At 42.8% G+C, this 20,330-nt stretch overlaps 1 protein-coding gene across 1 annotated transcript in view; it reads left to right on the top strand.

Annotated features, from left to right (window-relative positions):
* The window catches only part of LOC311046378 (cadherin-2-like), a 93,628-nt gene extending 73,680 nt beyond the window's left edge, over positions 1-19,948 (top strand). The window contains exons 10-16 of the mRNA XM_084058638.1: positions 673-926; positions 1,500-1,642; positions 3,938-4,171; positions 6,321-6,554; positions 7,474-7,613; positions 14,067-14,231; positions 18,460-19,948. Coding sequence (XP_083914764.1) covers positions 673-926; positions 1,500-1,642; positions 3,938-4,171; positions 6,321-6,554; positions 7,474-7,613; positions 14,067-14,231; positions 18,460-18,666 — 1,377 coding nt within the window. The 3' untranslated portion in view covers positions 18,667-19,948. The remainder of the gene's footprint in view (positions 1-672; positions 927-1,499; positions 1,643-3,937; positions 4,172-6,320; positions 6,555-7,473; positions 7,614-14,066; positions 14,232-18,459) is intronic.
* The last annotated feature ends 382 nt before the right edge of the window (positions 19,949-20,330 follow it).

Here is a 20,330-nt window from a genome sequence, read left to right as displayed (position 1 = left end):
CAAACTTTTTCATGTCAAGGACCCCCACAATTATATGTATTTGGCCGCGGACCCCCATCAAAATATTTTGTTCCAGGGACCCCCCAGAAGCAAAGATTTGAGTTACAAATGTTCACTTTAAAAGAATATATATTCAAAGATTTGCACACATTTTCACGATTTTTCAAAAATAGCAGATATACAAGCTCGTAGCGCGGCACCGAGTGCCGCGCTACGAGCTTGTATATCTGCTATTTTTGAATAGCATAAGTGTAAAATAATGCTTTTTAGCTCAAATCTAAAAATGACACAGATCCAGGTCTTAATGGGTTAAGAAATCTGCTCGTTCGCGTATACGCCGGAGCCAATTTGAATTTGCACTACGAAATGATGCCATCGCTTCATTTAGGTGATCATCATCGCAACGATGATGAGCTTTGATTATGATCATGTATCACCATCAACCTCCCTTCAGATACTGTGTTCTGTGGTAGGGGTCATTCCGCCATGAGCTCCTCGGGAGCAGAGAGGAATCTAATCTTTCGCGTTATGTCCCGAACGCACTTGATGGATATTTTCAGAGATTGTCACTTTTACTGACATTTTTGACAGTGTCATTTCCTTTTGTTTATCTTGCATCACATTTGGTTCCGTCTCGTTCAGCATCCTCTTATTATCTTTTCCCCCACCCAGCCTATTGACTACGAATCATTCAGGACGTACGTACTGACGGTGGTGGCCGTGAACGAGGTGCCGCTGGCGCGAGGCATCCACTCGCCCCGCCAGTCCACCGCCACCGTCTCCATCCGCGTGCTGGACGTGAACGAGAGCCCCTACTTCGACCCCAACCCCAAGCTCATCAAGCTGGAGGAGGGGGTGCTCCCCGAGTCGACGCTGACCACCTTCACCGCCCAGGACCCTGACCGCTTCATGCAGCAAAACATCAGGTACTTCATGAAAGGAGGTGTCATTGTGTCATTTTTTGATTTGAGCTAAAAAAGCATTATTTTACACTTTGGCTATTCAAAAATAGCAGATATACAAGCTCGTAGCGCGGCACCGAGTGCCGCGCTACAAGCTTGTAGATCTGCTATTTTAGAAAAATCGTGAAAATGTGTGCAAATCTTTGAATATATATATTTTTAAAGCAAACATTTGTTACTCAAATCTTTGGCGGCCAAATACATATAATTTTGGGGGTCCTTGACATGAAAAAGATTGAGCACCACTGATATAGAAACATACGTTTTTGTAGGTTGGACCATTGTGTCAATGGCACAGTTAGAGCCTAATTGAAACGGCATATTTTCAAAGGAAGCTCACGAAACCAGGTGCAGAGAATATAGTCCCTTTTATGCCTGTTTTTATGCCTTTTTCCGTGGCAATGCTCATTACTCGGGATGTGTTACGGATAAAGCCGTGCTGAAAATTCACCATAATGTTGTTTTGAAGTCTTAAGTGAACGCTAAGGATTATGAGCCTTTTGTTTAATCGCTCGATTCTTTTTGTCTCCTCTCAAGATACGCGAAACTCACGGATCCTGCCAACTGGTTGAAGATAGACCCCAACACTGGCCGAATCACCACGATAGCCGTTCTGGACCGAGAGTCCCCCTTTGTGAAGAACAACTTGTACAATGCAACATTCATGGCCTCGGATAACGGTATGTCACCACAGTCCACAAAAATATCACCCTCTAATGCACTAGACAGTACGTTTTAGTTGTTTTAACCCATTAAGACCTGGAACGCATCTGTGTCACTTTTTGATTTGAGCTAAAAAAGCATTATTTTACACTTTGGCTATTCAAAAATAGCAGATCTACAAGCTCGTAGCGCGGCACCGAGTGCCGCGCTACGAGCTTGTAGATCTGCTATTTTTGAAAAATCGAGAAAATGTGTGCAAAGCTTCTGGGGGTCCCTGGAACAACATATTTTGAGATGGGGGTCGGCGGCCAAATACATATCATTTTGGGGGTCCTTGAGATGAAAAAGTTTGAGCCCCACTGACATAGAAACATACGTTTTTTCAGAAAACTGTTAGGATCTAGAAGACATTTGTAGAATCGGAACCTCAGGTCTTAATGGGTTAATGTGCCTGCCTGATTACAATGCCACTCCACCGCAGCCATCAGGCGCCGTCAGCAACACATAGAGTCATGTTTATGAAAGCAAACCTGGCACAAGGTTGGCTTTGTCGCCAAATCTTTTGAAGGTCTCTCTCTCTTCTCTACCCCGGCACACCAAATAGACTGCTTTTGTTATTTGCCTTTTATAACCAGACACTGCTATATCAGTGCACCCAATCTCTGGAGGATTTCTTTCCCTCGGAGGCAACAAAAGCAGCATCCATGCTTGAAGGGCGCAGCTTCTGCGCCAAAGCACTTGGCATGTCTGGTAACGCTGGCCAGCTTTAGTCGAAGGTTAATGTGGTAGCGATCCTAGAACCAAGGTGTAGCGTGCGGGACATAGTCACCTCTCCCCTGCACCCGACAGGATTTTACCTCTGTTCAGGTTTAACCCTGTTCCGCGGAGCATGGCTCAGGCCAATAAGCTTAAAAACTCCACCAATAAAGCAGGTTTCTCAGCCTTAACCCATTGAGACCTGGCTGGAACGCATCTGTGTCATTTTTTGATTTGAGCTAAAAAAGCATTATTTTACACTTTGGCTATTCAAAAATAGCAGATCTACAAGCTCATAGCGCGGCACCGAGTGCCGCGCTATGAGCTTGTATATCTGCTATTTTAGAAAAATCGTGAAAATGTGTGCAAATCTTTGAATATATATATTTTAAAGCAAACGTTTGTAACTCAAATCTTTGCTTCTGCGGGGTCCCTGGAACAACATATTTTAAGATGGGGTCGGTGGCCAAATACATATATTTTTGGGGGTCCTTGACATGAAATAGATTGAGCACCACTGATAATAGAAACATAAGTTTTTTTCAGAATACTGTTTTAGATTTAGAAGACGTTTTGTAGAATGGGCTTCAGGTCTTAAAGGGTTAATGGGTCAGGATTGGATGACTAGCTCCTTTGAGCGTGGCCCGAATGGTAAAAAAAGCCTCTTAACTGCAGTGAATGCATAGAAGAGGATGCTGAGAGGAGGTGACAGTGGGCTCTGTCCGCCGGCTGCCCTTTTAGTATTCCCGTCCCGTTGGCCTTCGCCAGGAAGATATTCCTCAGGCACATGCATGTGCTTAACGCACACGCTCGCGCAGGCATGCATGCTCAAGCATGCGCGCGCACACACACACATTTGTACTACTATATTTCTGAGAACATCAACAGTTTAGGAAGCCGGTTTTATGATTGATTTATGTTTTTTTTTGGGGGGCATTTTTAACCGCAAGTCTAAAGCCGAAAAATAGCAGATCTACAAGCTCACAACGTGTCGCGCTGCGACACGTTGTGAGCTTGTAGATCGGCTATTTTCCGGTGTTTGACATCGCCGCACGTTCACAACTAAGTATACAATAGGGGAAAATCTAACCCCAACCCCCTAAACCTAACCTCTAAAGGTCTAGTCCTAGACCTAAGGCCAACCTGAATCTTTCTATCTCTAAAAATCTTTTTTCAACCTTATATAATAATAAATAACAATTTCATCTATTTCAACAAAACAAAACATCTATTTCTCACATTCTATTACACTTGTGGGGACGTTTGGTCCTCACAAGTATAGTAATTCAAACACACACGCACGCACGCGCACACACGATGTGGGTGTGAAGTTATTGCCCAAATATCGGTCGGTCGCTCTGACTCACCCTCCTCATTTGAGATTAGCTTCTCAGATCATTATGCGGTCTTCGCCCACATGAACCGATAGCTGTTTGAAGTGCCCCATTTTAATGTGCTTTCCAGAGAAAAAGGACTTGCTTTGTGTTTTTGTTGTTGCATTATACAACGTTCTCATAAATATTTTGTTATTTGTCTTGTTGCCCACGGGTATCCAGGCATACCGTCAGCGACTGGCACAGGCACCCTTCAGATCTTCCTACTGGATATCAACGACAATGCCCCGCGAGTGTTCCCCCAGGAGGCAGAGGTGTGTGAGAAACCGGAGCCCAATGCCATCAACATCACGGCGCTGGACGAAGACTTGAACCCCAACGCCGGCCCGTTTGCCTTCGAGCTGGCCCACAGGCCACAAGACGTCAGGAGAAACTGGACCATCACCAGACTCAGTGGTAAGTGAGACGTCACAACTTAAGTTACATGAACGCTTTTGCAGCACGTAGCAATAGGCTCTATGCACAGCAGCCATATTGGGAATGAATTGGGCCCCTTCCTTACTTCCTTCACAGGTGTTACCAATAATACTAATTAAGGCTCCCTTCCATTTAGTGTAGCAGTCTAAATTTCAAGGACCCCCATTACTCTGAGAGTGTACAAATGGAACCAAATGGACCCTTAGGGGTCCATTTGGTTCCATTTGTACACTCTCCGAGTTACACACCCACCATAAGGGGCCATTTGGGAACCAAAATGGAGTGTTTCTAGTGAGCCAACATGCACGATATCAGCACCCTGACCAGAATGGAACAGAGCCTTCATTAGTATCATTGGTAACACCTGTGAAGGAAGTAAGGAAGAGGCCCAATTTCTTTCCAATGTGGCTGCTGTGCATAGAGCCTATTGGTTAATAGTGTCTTGTTTGAAACGTCAATCCCGTGATTCAAACTGGGTCTCCTTCCTGAGAGAGAGACAAATTTGTACCGCTGAGCTAAAACAGAACACCCACTTGCTGAGGGGGGAATATTGCACTTATAAGCTTCAGGCAGTATCACTTGTTGTCAGCCAGTCTACACAGTTCTCAATAGAAGAGAAGGCAGACGACCTACAACAACTGCAGATGTACTATTGTGTTAGCGGACTACCACACAGATTGCTTAAAATATAATTGTATTCATTCAAATTCAGGTTTGCAGCTTAAATATGACCTTAAAACAATAACAAAACACAATCATCACCAATCATAATCATTTAATCATGGTCCATATTCAGGCTTTGGATTTGAAGACCAAATGAGCATTAATGAACATTGTTGCCTATTACCGGCATTCATTTATTACTACGTCTCCAATATTGTGAATATTATTCTTGCAATTTAGCGTTTAAACCATTAAGACCTGAGGCCGCGTCTAAAAAAAGTTCTAAATCCTAAAAAAAAATCGGAAAAAAATATTAAAAAAATATTTTCACGATTTTTCAGAAATAGCAGATCTACAAGCTCATAGCGCGGCACTCGGTGCCGCGCTATGAGCTTGTAGATCTGCTATTTTTGAATAGCCAAAAACATCTAAAGTGACACAGATGCGTTCCAGGTATCAATGGGTTAATTTGTGCTGCAGTCTGGACACACACAAACTGTAGTGATAGGTGGAAATGTCAGCAAATATAAATGTCCATTGTACAAATATACTGTAACTTATTTTCCATACTGCAGATGGTGTTAAAGTGTTACATTGGGAAACAGCCTTTAATTGATTATTCTCATTCAGAACAAATATGAGGAAAATGCCTCATGTATTGTGTGTTAGCGATTAGATGCAGTGAGTCATAACGCACTGAGTATATCTTAATAGGATAACGGGCGTATGGATTATAGCGGCAGGGAATTTATTCTAAACCGGTATTATCGAAAGGTATTCAGTGGAGTTCTAAGCTGCAGAATCTAAATCCTGACCATATTTTGGATTAGATAGGTACAGGAACTCACGCCGCATACTCTCGTTGCAAAGTGGTAATAAGGTCATAATCATATTGTGAACACCAGGCACTACAAATGACTGTTTTGACTTAATCCCCCTTCGTTCGGATGTTTTCTCTAAATGGCTTTATTGTATTCTTTTAACCCATTAAGACCGGGAACGCATCTGTGTCATTTTTAAGATGTCTTTGGGCTATTCAAAAATAGCAGATATACAAGCTCATAGCGCGGCACCGAGTGCCGCGCTATGAGCTTGTAGATCTGCTATTTTAGAAAAATCGTGAAAATGTGTGCAAATCTTTGAATATATATGTATTTTTAAAGTGAACATTTGCAACTCAAATCTTTGCTTCTAGGGGGTCCCTGGAACAAAATATTTTGAGATGGGGGTCCGCGGCCAAATGCATATAATTTTGGGGGTCCTTGACATGAAAAAGTTTGAGAACCACTAGCAACATAGATTTTTTTTTTTTTAATGTTTTTTTTATTTTTCTATTTATTTAGAAGACATTTTGTAGAATCGGCCTCAGGCCCTAATGGGTTAAAAGCTTATTTTATAACCCTGAAGTACCAATCTCTCTCTCTCTCTGTGTGTGTGTGTGTGTGTGTGTGTGTCGCTCTCTCAGGTGACTACGCCCAGGTGAGCATGAAGATCGGCTTCCTGGAGAGCGGCATCTACGAGATCCCCATCATCATCACGGACTCGGGCAACCTGCCCATGTCCAACACGTCCTACCTGCGCATCAAGGTGTGCCAGTGTGACATCAACGGATACTGCACCGACCAGCAGCACATCATGGCCGCCGGCCTGGGCACGGGCGCCATCATCGCCATCCTCCTCTGCATCATCATCCTCCTCAGTGAGTGGCCCCCCCCTCCTCCTCCTCCTGTGCCCACACTTATGACCAATTTATGCTGATCTATAAACTCATTATACGCATTGCATCCGTGCAGTGGTGGAAAAAGTACTCAAATGTTTTACTTAAGTAAAAGTATCAATACTGCAATGTAGAAGTATACTCTGTTATAATGAAAATTTTACCGGAATGAAAATTTTACTTGAGTAAAAGTACAAAAGTATTGGTATCAAAATGTACTTAAAGTACCAAAAGTAAAAGTTCTAAAATGTTTGAAAATAGCAGATCTACAAGCTCACAACGCGTCGCGATACGACGCGTTGTGAGCTTGTAGATCGGCAATTTTCAAACAGCCTAGGTATACAGTACCAAAGGGCTAAAGTGGTTAATGTATGTTTTATAACGTAATGATTTATATCTGCAAAGTAACTAGCAACTAAAGTTTTCAAATAATTGTAGTGGACTAAAAGTACAACATTTACCTCTGAGATGTAGTGGAGTAGAAGTAAAAGTACTGGAAATTGGAAATACTCAAGTAAAGTACAAATACCTCAACATTGTACTTAAGTACAGTACTTGAGTAAAGGTACTTAGTTACTTTACACCACTGCAGCCGTTGCGTTTATGAGCTTATGTGGATCTGCTATTTTCTGCTATCTGCTATTTAGATCTATTTAGATCTATTTAGATCTAGATCTAAGTATAAATAAGGCCCTAACACACGGACACAGGGATTATGAAGATAGAGACAAACATCATCCGAGATACTGCTAGATTATTGCAGGATTAACCATAAAGATAGCCCTGATCAGGCCCCTGTCCGAGCTCTAAAACACCGGATTGGATGGTTTTATCTTAGAAAAATATGTACCTCCGTTATTATGCTCTATGTAACGTGAGATCTGGTCTCTTTTGGCTGCAGTTCTGGTGCTGCTGTTCGTGGTGTGGATGAAGAGGCGCGATAAGGAGTGTCACGCCAAGCTGCTGCTCATCGATCCCGAGGACGACGTCCGAGACAACATCCTCAAGTACGACGAGGAGGGAGGAGGAGAGGAGGATCAGGTACGGTGGAACGCACAACACGCAGGCACACACACACACACGCACGCGCGCGCGCGCGCGCACACACACACACACACACACACACACACACACACACACACACACACACACACACACACACACACACACACACACACACACACACACACACACACACACACACACAAACACGTCACATTATCGTCACTGTCAGGTGAAAACATTGTATCACCATATTTATTTATCCGTGTCATTTTTAGATGTCTTTGGCTATTCAAAAATAGCAGATCTACAAGCTCATAGCGCGGCACCGAGTGCCGCGCTATGAGCTTGTATATCTGCTATTTTTAGGAAAATAGTGATTTCAAAGATTTCTGCAAATCTTTGAATATACAGGCCTATATTTTTTTATGCGAACATTTGTATCTAAAATCTTTGCTTCTGGGGGGAGTGGGGGTCCCTGGCTGGAACACAATATTTTGAGATGGGGGGTCCACGGCCAAATACATATCATTTTGGTTGGTCCTTGACATGAAGAAGTTTGGCCACCACTGATATAGCAACATACGTTTCTTTCAGAAACCACTTAGGATTTAGAAGACATTTGTAGACGCGTTCCTGGATTGAATGCGTTAATGATAAATTAATAGTTTTGGACATACAAGGGTTCATTCCACCAGACAGCGGCGTTATGCCGATAGCCCGGCCTCATTGCCGCACGTACAACACTCTCAAAATTCAATTGTCATAATGGCCTCTTGTTAGCAAGGAGCGAATCGTTTCATAGTCATACAAATGGGCTGTTTTCTTGCTGCTGGCTAAAATGTTCCTGTAGTCCACATGGGGCTCAGGTACAGGAGAGAGATGAGTGGGAGAGAGCCCTTCCCTTTCCCCGGGCTGGACCGGGGCTAAATTAGCCTCAGAGACTTGTAATTGGAAAGCTAATGTCATTTGGAGACAGACAGCTGCTGGGGTGTAATAATGGAGCTCTTGTCTAAGGTAACGATATGACTGCAAAGCCATTACACATCTGCTGGTGATTAGGCAGGCGGGGTAGCGTGTGTGTGCGCGCACGCACGCACACACACACACACACACACACACACACACACACACACACACACACACACACACACACACAGACGGGGATATGCACCCACACAAAAATCCCAGTCGGTTGATCTCTCTAAACTGTTGTGAAAGGGAACATGTTGAAATAAAACCGTTTTATGATATAACACCTCTCAAAGGCAAGAGGGAAGCGGAGTAAGGAACAGATTGATCGAAGGAAAACAAGTTTTCCATTTGGAGTGCTGCAGAGGAGGGCATGTTGCCAGGAGGAAATGCTCTTGTCGGGCGAAAGAATCGGGGAGTCAGTCCGTGTTGGGTAAAAAAATAAAAGAGACTATGCTGCCGATGTGGTCTTTATAATGCCCACCTCTGTTCTCCCTATCTCCCGCTGGGGAGGAAATTGAAGTGTCAGTGCCATTGGTCGCCTTACCAGTGTTTGATTTTTGTTGCTTGCTGCCATTGCGGTGTTTGTATTATTGGGTTTGCGGTTTGCGGGGCCAATCGTTTTCAGGAGAGTGGGTGACTGCACGCAGGCTATACGCTCACCCAAAGAAAGAAACATATCTTGTAGAAATAATGTCAAAGTTGTAGGTGTTGGTGAGTGAAAGACAACAGGATGGAGATCAATCCTCACAACTCGGAGCTCTTTGAATAACCATACAGTAAAATGAAGCATGTTGAGCCTAGACAGTTGATTTTAACCCATTAAGACCTGGGACGCATCTGTGTCATTTTTAGATTTTTAGCTAAAAAGCATTATTTTACACTTTGGCCGGAAAAAAAAACTAGAAAATTTGTGCAAGTCTTTGAATGTATATATTTTTAAAGCAAACATTTGTAACTCAAATCTTTGCTTCAGGGGGTCCCTGGAACAAAATATTTTGAGATGGGGGCCAAATACATATCATTTTGGGGGTCCTTGACATTAAAAAGTTTGAAAACCACTGATATGGAAACATACGTTTTTTTCAAAAAAGGATTTAGAAGACATTTTGTAGAATCGGAACCTCAGGCCTTCATGGGTTAAAGGAGAAACCGAAAAGAGGAAATACTTTTATTTCAAACCCAGTCAATAAATAACCTGCCACCGTTTTAGTTGTTGTTGTTTCTTTAAGCCTATTTATTCATAAACTGCAGGTGTCTCTCTCATTTGTGACTGTAAATAAGCCGAATTTTCGACTGCACCGCAAGACCACTTCTAACCAAACACTCATTTTAAATTCAAGTGAAAAAAAAAGAAGCTCTCCTTTTAGAGTAACATATTCACTCCTTCATGCATTCATTATACAGTTTGTTGTTCAGGTCTAACGTTCAGACCGGAGTGTGTAAGCAGCTAGTGTGTTGTATTTGAATGTAGATGCATCATAGGTGGTACAGCGGTACACAGTAACATCAACGGTGTCAACCATCTATTTTCGAAATTAGACGATCTACAAGCTCACAATGTGTCGCATTGTGACATGCTTGCTGTGAGCTTATGGATCAGATATTTTCATTTTTGTTTGTTGCCTATGATTATATACTAGGGATGCCAAGATGAAAGTTAACTCTGATATTAAAGGTCCATTCGGGGTCTGTCTTTACACTCTTGAGTTAAAGGAGTAGTTCACCAAAAAAAATGACTTATTTTCTCCCCATGAAGCCTTGAATTCATGGATTTCTTTTTGTTTTTTTGTCGCATTCCTAAGCCGATAATTTGATGACCGGGTGTATTTCCGGTAGGTAGGAGACACAGAGTCTATACTTTGTGTCTCCTACCGGATACATTAGCCGGTAGGAGGCGGTAATCAAATTATTGGCTCACCAATGCGACAAAAACAAAACAAATCCATGAATTCAAGGCTTCACGGGGTCACCTTTTTTGGGTGAACTACTCCTTTAACACTGAGAATCTTAACTGTGTACGTTAACTGTACGTGTGTAGCATAAACGTTACTGTATGTGAATAGCAGGTCCTCTGCTGCCATGTCATGAGGGCTGGCTGCAGAGCTAGATATTTCAGGTTAACTCTATCACTATAAGACCATGTTGCAGTGTGCTGTCACTAACTCCTGACCCTTGTCGTGACCCCCCCTCCCCCATCCCCCCTCCCCCTCACAAAGTCCCAGAGGGGTCAGGATGATGTGAAGTCGAGACGACAGACCACATCCTGTGTGTGTGTGAGAGATGTGTGGTGGCCACTGTCCTTTTTTTGCAGCCGGGCCTGAGGGTTACTGTCATTGGCCGTGACATCGAATTACACATGAATAATCTATGTGTTTGTTTTGGATTTGGGATGATACTTATTAGTGTGAAATTGAGTAGGTGTTTGTTTGTCGAGTGTCCGTCCGCACATGCTCAGTCGTGGTGTTTGTGCATGTCTCGGTTGTTTACTCGGCATAGGCATAGGGTTTGTATATATTTATTTTTTCTCCTCATGTTTATTTTAAGCCATTAGGACCTGGAACGCATCTGTGTCATTTTTTTGATTTGTGCTAAAAAGCATCATTTTACACTTTGGCTATTCAAAAATAGCAGATATACAAGCTCATAGCGCGGCACCGAGTGCCACGCTATGAGCTTGTATATCTGCTATTTCTGAAAAATCAAGAAAATGTGTGCAAATTAATATATTTGTATTCTTTTCAAGCGAACATTTGTAACTCTATTCTTTGCTTCTGGGGGTCCCTGGAACAACATATTTTGAGATTGGGGTCGGCCACCAAATACATATCATTTTGGGGCTTGACATGAAAAGGTTTGAGAACCACTGATATAGAAACATACGTTTTTCTGAAAACTGTTAAGGTTGTTACACACCGGGCGATTTTTTCGTGCGAATAATGCGTTTTTTTTTAAAACCTTATAAAGTCAATGGCTCCGTACATGGAGCGAAAAAGCGAAGCGAAAAAGCGTCTTTTAATTATTCGGAACGAGTCCGAATTTCGCGTATATTCGCTATTTTCGCCGGTGTCGCCCGGTGTGTAAGGACCTTTAGGATTTAGAAGACATAAGTAAGAATCTGCCTCAGGTCTTAATGGGTTAATGTGTGTGTGCGTGTGCAGGTACATGTACTTATGTGTGCAAGCGAGCAAAGACGATTTTGGAAGAAGGGATATTATGGATGGATGGATTACCCAAAGTCTTCTAAAAGAGAGAGACAATCCATCATGCACGCTTATTAGGCACACATGTCCCCATTCTTAGATGCTGCGTTTTCTCCATCGTGTCCTCTCTGTGGCCATGATGCCATCTATAGTTCACCCAGCTGCACTCTCCCACCTCATCACATCACCTCTCTCTCTGTCTTTCTCTCTCTCTCTCTGTCGTTCTCTCTCTCTCTTCCTCTCTCTGACTGTCTCTCTATGTCTCTCTGTCTCTGTCTCTGTCTCTGTCTCTGTCTCTGTCTCTCTCTCTCTCTCTCTCTCTCTCTCTCTCTCTCTCTCTCTCTCTCTGTCTCTCTCTCTCTCTCTTTCTTTCTCTCTCTCTCTTTCTTTCTCTCTCTCTCTCTCTCTCTCTGTCTCTCTCTCTCTCTCTTTCTTTCTCTCTCTCTCTTTCTTTCTCTCTCTCTCTCTCTCTCTTTCTTTCTCTCTCTCTCTTTCTTTCTCTCTCTCTCTCTCTCTCTCTCTCTCTCTCTCTCTCTCTCTCTCTCTCTCTCTCTCTCTCTCTCTGTCTCTGTCTGTCTGTCTGTCTGTCTCTCTCTCTCTCTCTTTCTTTCTCTCTCTCTCTCTCTCTCTCTCTCTCTCTCTCTCTCTCTCTCTCTCTCTCTCTCTCTGTCTCTGTCTCTGTCTGTCTGTCTGTCTGTCTGTCTGTCTGTCTGTCTGTCTGTCTCTCTCTCTCTCTTTCTTTCTCTCTCTCTCGTCTCTCTCTCTGTCTCTTTCTTTCTCGCTCTCTCGTCTGTCTCTCTCTTTCTTTCTTTCTTTCTATCTCTCTGTCTCTCTCTTTCTTTCTTTCTCTCTCTCTGTCTCTTTCTTTCTCTCTCTCTCTCTCTCTCTCTCTCTCTCTCTCTCTGTCTCTGTCTCTGTCTCTCTCTCTCTCTCTCTCTCTCTCTCTCTCTCTTTCTTTCTTTCTCTCTCTCTCTCTCGTCTCTCTCTCTGTCTCTCTTTCTTTCTCTCTCTCGTCTCTCTGTCTCTCTTTCTTTCTTTCTCTCTCTCGTCTCTCTGTCTCTCTTTCTTTCTTTCTTTCTTTCTCTCTCTCTCTCTCTCTCTCTCTCTCTCTCACCCATGTGCTCGTCTCCCATTCTCTTGCCTATTGTCTTTCTCTGTCTCTCTCACCACCTCTCTCGTGCCCAAAAATAGCCGATCTACAAGCCCACAGCGCATCAAATCGCGATGAGCTTGATGAGCTTGTAGATCAAGTTATCTTCGGCACACGATTCCATCACACGATGAGGTATAGATGGGGCGTTCTACTCGTATTCACTCTCTCTCTTCACTTCATTCTCTGCTCCTTCCTCTTCCCCCTGCCTGTGACTCTGTGTGCAAACTGCAAGCCATTCAGGTTGCCTTGGTAATGTTAATAGGATTAGCCATAGCTTATGCGTATCCACCATCCCGTGTCTGGGGCCTGATTAGAGCAAAACAGTCGCTAACACACACTTCCTGCAGCAGCACAGCGCTGCTAGTGGAAAAGCTCCACGACTTATGATTTGCTCCCTAGCTTGGACACCCTCAATGTTGGCTGTATTTTTATTAAACGCATCAATTGGCCCCCAAGCTTGTGCTTCACAAACAACCAGATTAAAGTTCCCCTCCACCTGCCGCAGCCTTTTGCTCAAAATTAAATCCTGCGTTCCCGAACTTTGGAACCTTTTATCCCACTTAACCCATTAATTAACCCATCTACAAAATGTCTTCTAATTCCTAACAGTTTTTTTGAAAAAAAAAAACCTATGTTTCTATGTCAGTGGTTTTCAAACTTTTTAATGTCAAGGACCCCCAAAATTATATGTATTTGGCCGCCGACCCCCATCTCAAAATATGTTGTTCCAGGGACCCCCAGAAGCAAAGATTTGAGTTAAAAATGTTCGCTTTAAAACAATATACAGTATAAGATTTGCAAAAATGTTCGCGATTTTTCAAAAATAGCAGATCTACAAGCTCATAGCGCGGCACTCGGTGCCGCGCTATGAGCTTGTAGATCTGCTATTTTTTAATAGCCAAAAGTGTAAAATAGCTTTTTTAGCTCAAATCAAGAAGTGACACAGATGCTTTCCAGGTCTTAATGGGTTAAATAAACTTCTCTTCTCTTGTTTGGATCGCAAGCGTTTTTATGAGAAATCCAACGTGATACAAACACGTTCTTGCCTCTATTCACATGGGTGCCTTTTTTTCCGAGGCGTTTTTAGTTCTCGGTCGAGCCAAAAAAAAAGCCCAAAAGCTCAGTGCTATAACCCCCCATCTGTCCGTCTTCTTCTTCCACCAGGATTACGACCTCAGCCAGCTCCAGCAGCCAGACACGATAGAGCCCGACGCCATCAAGCCTGTGGGGATCCGCCGCATGGATGAGAGACCCCTCCATCCTGAGCCTCAGTACCCCATGAGGTCAGCGGCTCCACACCCCGGAGACATCGGCGACTTCATCAACGAGGTAAAAAAAAAAAACAGCAGCCAACAGCCACCACATGCTGTGATGTGTGTGTGTGTGTGTGTGTGTGTGTGTATGTGTGGGCAAGAAAAAGGTTTTATGTTTCTAAACTCAATTTGAAATGTTTAACGTGTTAGTAAAAACATTATGCTAATGAATAATGATGTGACACATCTATCACCTTCTCTGCTGCAGTTTATTTAAAATATACAGTGCTTATTTTAAGGTTTGAGACAGACGTTCGACAGTCAAACAGATGCATACATCAGATCAGAGTTCTGAGAAACCAAGCAGTCTTTTGTCTTTAACTCATAGAAAAGCTGTTAGAGTTTCACATCCATTTATTGTGTGTGTGTGTGTGTGTTTGTGTGTGTGTCACACGCACGCACGCATGCACGCACGCACACACACACTCAAATTAAATTAAGTACTATTGTTTAATGGAACAAATTCCATAAATCATGTTTTTGGACGTAATTCCAGAAAATAGAAATGTTTGCAAAACACATTTTTCTATCCATGTGTGGGTATACAAGCTAATTGTTTCAGTTTGGCATACCATTTTTAAATTGAATGACAACATCTAGTAATTGTATCTAAATGACCAATTTGGTTTATATGAAACAAGTTTAATATCTTGTAATTGTTTGCTTACCTCTATTCAAAGAAATTATTGTTTTTTTTTATTGTCTCGAAAATGTTTCTTATCTGACTTTAACCCAGACATGTGTAAAGTAAACATAATTACATGATGCTACTGTAAATGAGTTGGATATAATTATTTGCCCCCCTTGTTCCTCGCCTTAAAGGAGAGAGAGTAGTAGATGTGACAGCATAGAAATAAGGGATGAGAGAAACATCAAGCTTTTCCATAGAAGCACATTGCTCAATGCACCCTGCGTTGCCCCAGGCCATCATTGACTCATAGCAAGAAGGCAGAATGTAAAATGAAAAGGACTGTCATGTATTTTTCACCAGCTTCAACAGACAGAGAGTTTCACAGTATTACAAATGGAGCTCTCTCTCACAGTCTTTAGTTCGCTCCCATGTTTTTCAGATTAGAACTCGCACTTTCTCACTCACACTCACCCCCCCTCCCCCAACACACACACACACACACACACACACACACACACACACACACACACACACACACACACACACACACACACACACACACACACACACACACACACATTCTCACACTTCCTCGTTTAGTGTCTTGAACGCACGTACTGTAATACACTTGTCATCAGGGTTGCCAGATCTGCTTTATTATAATTTCCCCGCAAGGTTTTATTTGAAAATAGCCGATCTACAAGCTCACAACGCGTCGCATCGCGACGCGTTGTGAGCTTGTAGATCTGCTATTTTCAAATAGCTGATGTATATGTTAAAGTGCTCACGTGGGCCCATAGTCGCTTCTTTTGGGCTGGTTTTCCTAGACCCGGTTGCTTATTCCTCTCACAGAATCTGGCAACACTGCTTGCCATACCACCTCGACATTGAGAGAGGTTGAGTGTCTTTTCTCTGCTCTATAAAGAATATAAAGCTCTGTGTGTGTGTGTGTGTGTGTGTGTGTGTGTGTGTGTGTGTGTGTGTGTGTGTGTGTGTGTGTGTGTGTGTGTGTGTTGATTGGGGGGGGGGGGGGGGGGTCGGTCTTGTAGTCCCGACCCAGAAATTCGGCATTACGGCCCCCAAATGACGGCCGGCCTGTGTTCAATCCCAGATTTGAACCTCGCTAAAAGCTCAGTCATGGTGAATCTGCGGCTTACAGGGAGCTGGAATTTGACCTGAACAATCATCATGGCTCTGGCTGGCCTCCAGAGGACCAGAGACGGGTGTGTGTGTGTGTGTGGTGTCTGATTTTGTGCATACAGTGTCAGTGTGTGCATACAACCCCATAGCCATGGAGCCCTTGACTCCTAATTAAATAGGGGGGATAAAAAAAAGAAAAGTAAGCGTAGGTCACAAATCTGCCCAGGAATTTAACCTTTCAGAGGGTCCAACAAAGCTCTGTTATTCAACCTATATTCTGTTTTCACTGAGGAGGGGGGAGAGGGTAATGTCTGGCATATTAGCGCAGCCTGCCATGACATGTACACATCTTAGGTGTAAGACAGTGAGGGCACACACACACGCGCGCACACACACACACACAGCAAGAGAGCGAGGCGAAAATTAAGTGACGGATTGGTTTGCTCGACTGCTATACCGTACTGTATGTGGTCCCTTGTTTCCAATGGCACGGCTGTGTTTTAACTCGATCTTAGTCAATTTGATCACAGATCTCCATTGTCTCTCTGTCCGGACAGAGAGTGATGAGCAAATCCCCTGAACTGAGAACATTTCACTATTTGACTAAAGAGAGGGCATTGTTTCCAGTACAGTGAATAACTCTGTTTTAATGGAATTAGCAGGGAGGGCTCTATGATTGACTAACCTTTATAAGACTGCTAGTGGGGCGCCGCGTTGGGGTTCTAGACGGAGGAGACGACTATAACCAGCAGAGCAATGATGACTGTAATTGTAATGAACGATCCATCTGTCATATTTCACACCGAATTATCAGCGCCACAGCCCTGAGCAAACATTTAACGAAGGCTAACAAGTAGAAAATAATCACTAAGTGCCCGGGCACTTTGTTTCAATCCATCTTTTCATTTGTGAGGGCATTGCAGTTCCATAATGACAGGCTAGAGGCCCCTATAAATCTCTGACATGTTCCCAATGAGCTGGAGCTCTCCTCTCGCTCTGTGTTTTGTTGCACAGTTTCTTCTAATTCAGTTATTATTTGTTAGATGTCCTCAGTTGCCGCGATAAGAGAGAGAGAGAGAGAGAGAGAGAGAGAGAGAGAGAGAGAGCGCGGGGCCTAGGCTCACATCCAAAGTGCTTCATGGCCAAAGCACATCTCCCACCGCTAGATTAGCAATCCATCAAGTCTCCTGAGTCCCGTTAAGGAATGGGCTGGGAAATCAATACCAATCCATAAGGACCTCTCATGACGCTATGTGGGCTTCTGGGAATGTTAAGCACAATCTTCAAAATGGAAACACCACCACCTCTACAAACCACAAACACACACACACACACACACACACACACATGCGCGCACGTATGCATGCGCTCACACAAGGACATGTTCACACCCACACACATTCTCTCCTTTTTATTTCTACGTCAGAGTAGACTGGCCACCCCTAGTTTTAGATAGCAGTTAGAAAGTGGAAGGAGAAAAATGACCGCCACCCACACACTAGATTACCAAAGTGTCAGCTCCAGAGTTATCCCGGCCATCCTCGGCCCCATGGATAGATGGGATGGGGCGAGGGCAGTGGTGATGGTAGGAGGTTTCAGAGGAGGGGGGAAAGGGCTTGCCTCATTAGGGGGAGAGGATTCCAGAGATCTGAGGCTGGCTGGTCATGCCTTTTTCTTGGCTTTTGATCAAGCGATGTATAATCCTCCATCCCAGAAAACATCGGGAGAATCCCAACCAAAATGCCGTGGAAAACTCACAGGAACATTAGAGCCTGACTAATCTGGACAAGGACCTGATATCCTGAACATGTGTGCAGAGGGGGAAAACCCCACTGTTTGGAGCCCAGAATACATTATACTTTTGGGGTCGTGCAAGAGCAGGGGCGGGGTAGTGATGTGTTGATATCCGTTATTCCTGGCAGGAAACGTTGGTGTACGTTTACACCAGGGGTGGGAACTTTAATGATGTAGAGGGCCACTATATTTTATAGTGACACCATTTTATGTCACACAAAAATAGCAAAAATAGCCGATCTACAAGCTCAAAACGTGTTGCGGTGTGATGCGTTTTGAGCTTGTAGATCTGCTATTTTTGCTATTTTTGAATTGGAATCAGATTTTTTTTTTTTGCTATTTTTTTCGTTGGAATCCTGAAAAGTTACATTTTTATTTAATTTTAAATGGATATAGTTGTGTAAATTTTATGGACTTGAATACAAATACATTGGACATAAAAAATACCCTAGAAGTCATTAAGCTACTAATGTGGACTGAAGTAATTAAAGCGGGTCATGTTTGCATGTTTGGAATTGTAACAGCTGAAATCAATGATATATCAGTGTTCCGATATTAACCTGCGGGCCGCATTAAGTGAAGGTGTGGCCCCCGGGCCGCCAGTTGCCCATGTCTGGTTTAACACGCTGCCTCCAGTCTGCTCACCTAACCATGTTTTCTTGTATTTCCTTGTGTCCAGGGACTCAAGGCAGCGGACAACGACCCCACCGCCCCTCCCTACGATTCCCTGCTGGTGTTCGACTACGAGGGGAGTGGCTCCACCGCCGGCTCCCTAAGCTCCCTCAACTCGTCTAGCAGCGGGGGCGACCAGGACTACGATTACCTCAACGACTGGGGCCCTCGCTTCAGAAAACTGGCAGACATGTATGGCGGAAGTGACGACTAAAGGGGGGCGCGCGCGGCCCCCCCCCTCTCACAGAGGTGGAAGGATGAAGACGAACGGTGAAGGAAAGGAAAGAGGATCTTGTTGTTGTTTTTTTCTCCCCCCCTGTTGATGGGACGTGGACAGCTTCTGATACACTGATGTTCTCTGACAGAGTGAAAGAGGATTTGACAAGAAAAGTACAAAAAATTAAAAATGAGTATGAATTTTGTTTTTGTTTTTGTTTTTCAAAAAACAACCAACCTAGGCTTATTGTTGTAGTCTGCGCATACATATGCTTGTTGAAGGCTTAGGTTAATAGGCTATTGTCCAGGTTTTTGGAGCCGAGGGGATCGGGACATTGGTGGACTGTCACCATTGGGATCGTTGGTATCGAACGCGCTCAGTTACACTTGAATTTCACAGTACAGAAGCACTGGGATATAACGTGCCTTTTTGTACATTTTTTGGATCTGAATGATTAGTTTTATGTTCAAGGCTTTAATGGTACTGACTTTTGGAGTGATTTCGAAACAAGAAAGTATGTTACACTATGGTATGCTTCTACATGCTTTTTTTTTTTTTTTTTTTTTGGTTACACAATACTGCTGTTTGTTGAAAATGACTATTTAAATACAAATATGAAGACGAAGACATGAAGGATCCCTTGTTAGCTTGGATGGGAAGGAACCGTTAAGAACAGCACTGTACAGTATGCTAGACTTTTAGACTTTTTCACTAAAAAGAATTTAAACTTATGCAGCTGGTTGCAAATAAAGGGAGTCATAAATCATACTTTTGTAGCAGATTTTGTTTTCTTTATTTCTGAAGTGGTGTAGTATTTTTGCAAATAAAACAAAACTGTTTTGTTCTAATACAGTACATGTACACTTCATTTGCCTTAGTCATCATTGGATATTTTCAACTTTTACTTCACTGTAAAAAGACGTGTGTACATAATGTTTTATTTTCTTCTTTTCTTTTCTTTTGATGTAGTATGATGATGAAGTGCAAAAAGTTCCAAACTTGTAAATGTGTAATTTGGACTACAAATTAAAAGTTTTTGCATGTTTTTATCTTTTCACAAGAACAAAAATGACAAATGTTGATCCCAAAATTTATTTACAAAGTGAAATAAAAAGAAAAAATCTGGGTGACATTAAATGTGTAGAAGTTAATTTTTTTTGTATAAAAGAAGGAAAAAAAATCATCCGAGCTAAAAAAAATAAATAAAATAAAATAAAAATAAAAAATAGCATTCTTGTCAGCACAACTGTTTGAATACCAAATTCTACCAAAAAGAGGTGTGAGGAGCGGGAGGGGGTTAGGGGGTATTGGGGGGGCATTGTAGGCACTAATTACTGAATCAGCTTTAAGACTGGGAAAGGTTTTGAACTGAAGCCTTGTGGAGAAACGTATGTACTGGAATACAAATTATACATCTCTGACCCCAACCATCCAAATAAAATGCTAATTTTGGAGCTAACTACTGCGTCATTATTTGTTTGTTTTCCTCGAGCTCAGCATTGTTTCAGAGGCTTAATGAGATTGCAAATTGCATCTATCTCGCAGGGAAATAACTAGATGGAAAATGGTTCATTGTTTTGTTTGTTTTTTTTGGGCAGAATTTCGAATACGTTTTATAGGCCCAATTAATTTTTCAGTTTGTTGTTCTCACACGTTGAATA

This window comes from Gymnoscopelus microlampas (assembly GCF_963454915.1).
Source record: "Gymnoscopelus microlampas genome assembly, chromosome: 5".
In the NCBI taxonomy this organism is placed as follows: Eukaryota; Metazoa; Chordata; class Actinopteri; order Myctophiformes; family Myctophidae; genus Gymnoscopelus; species Gymnoscopelus microlampas.
This window is presented reverse-complemented; position numbering and strand designations above follow the sequence as displayed.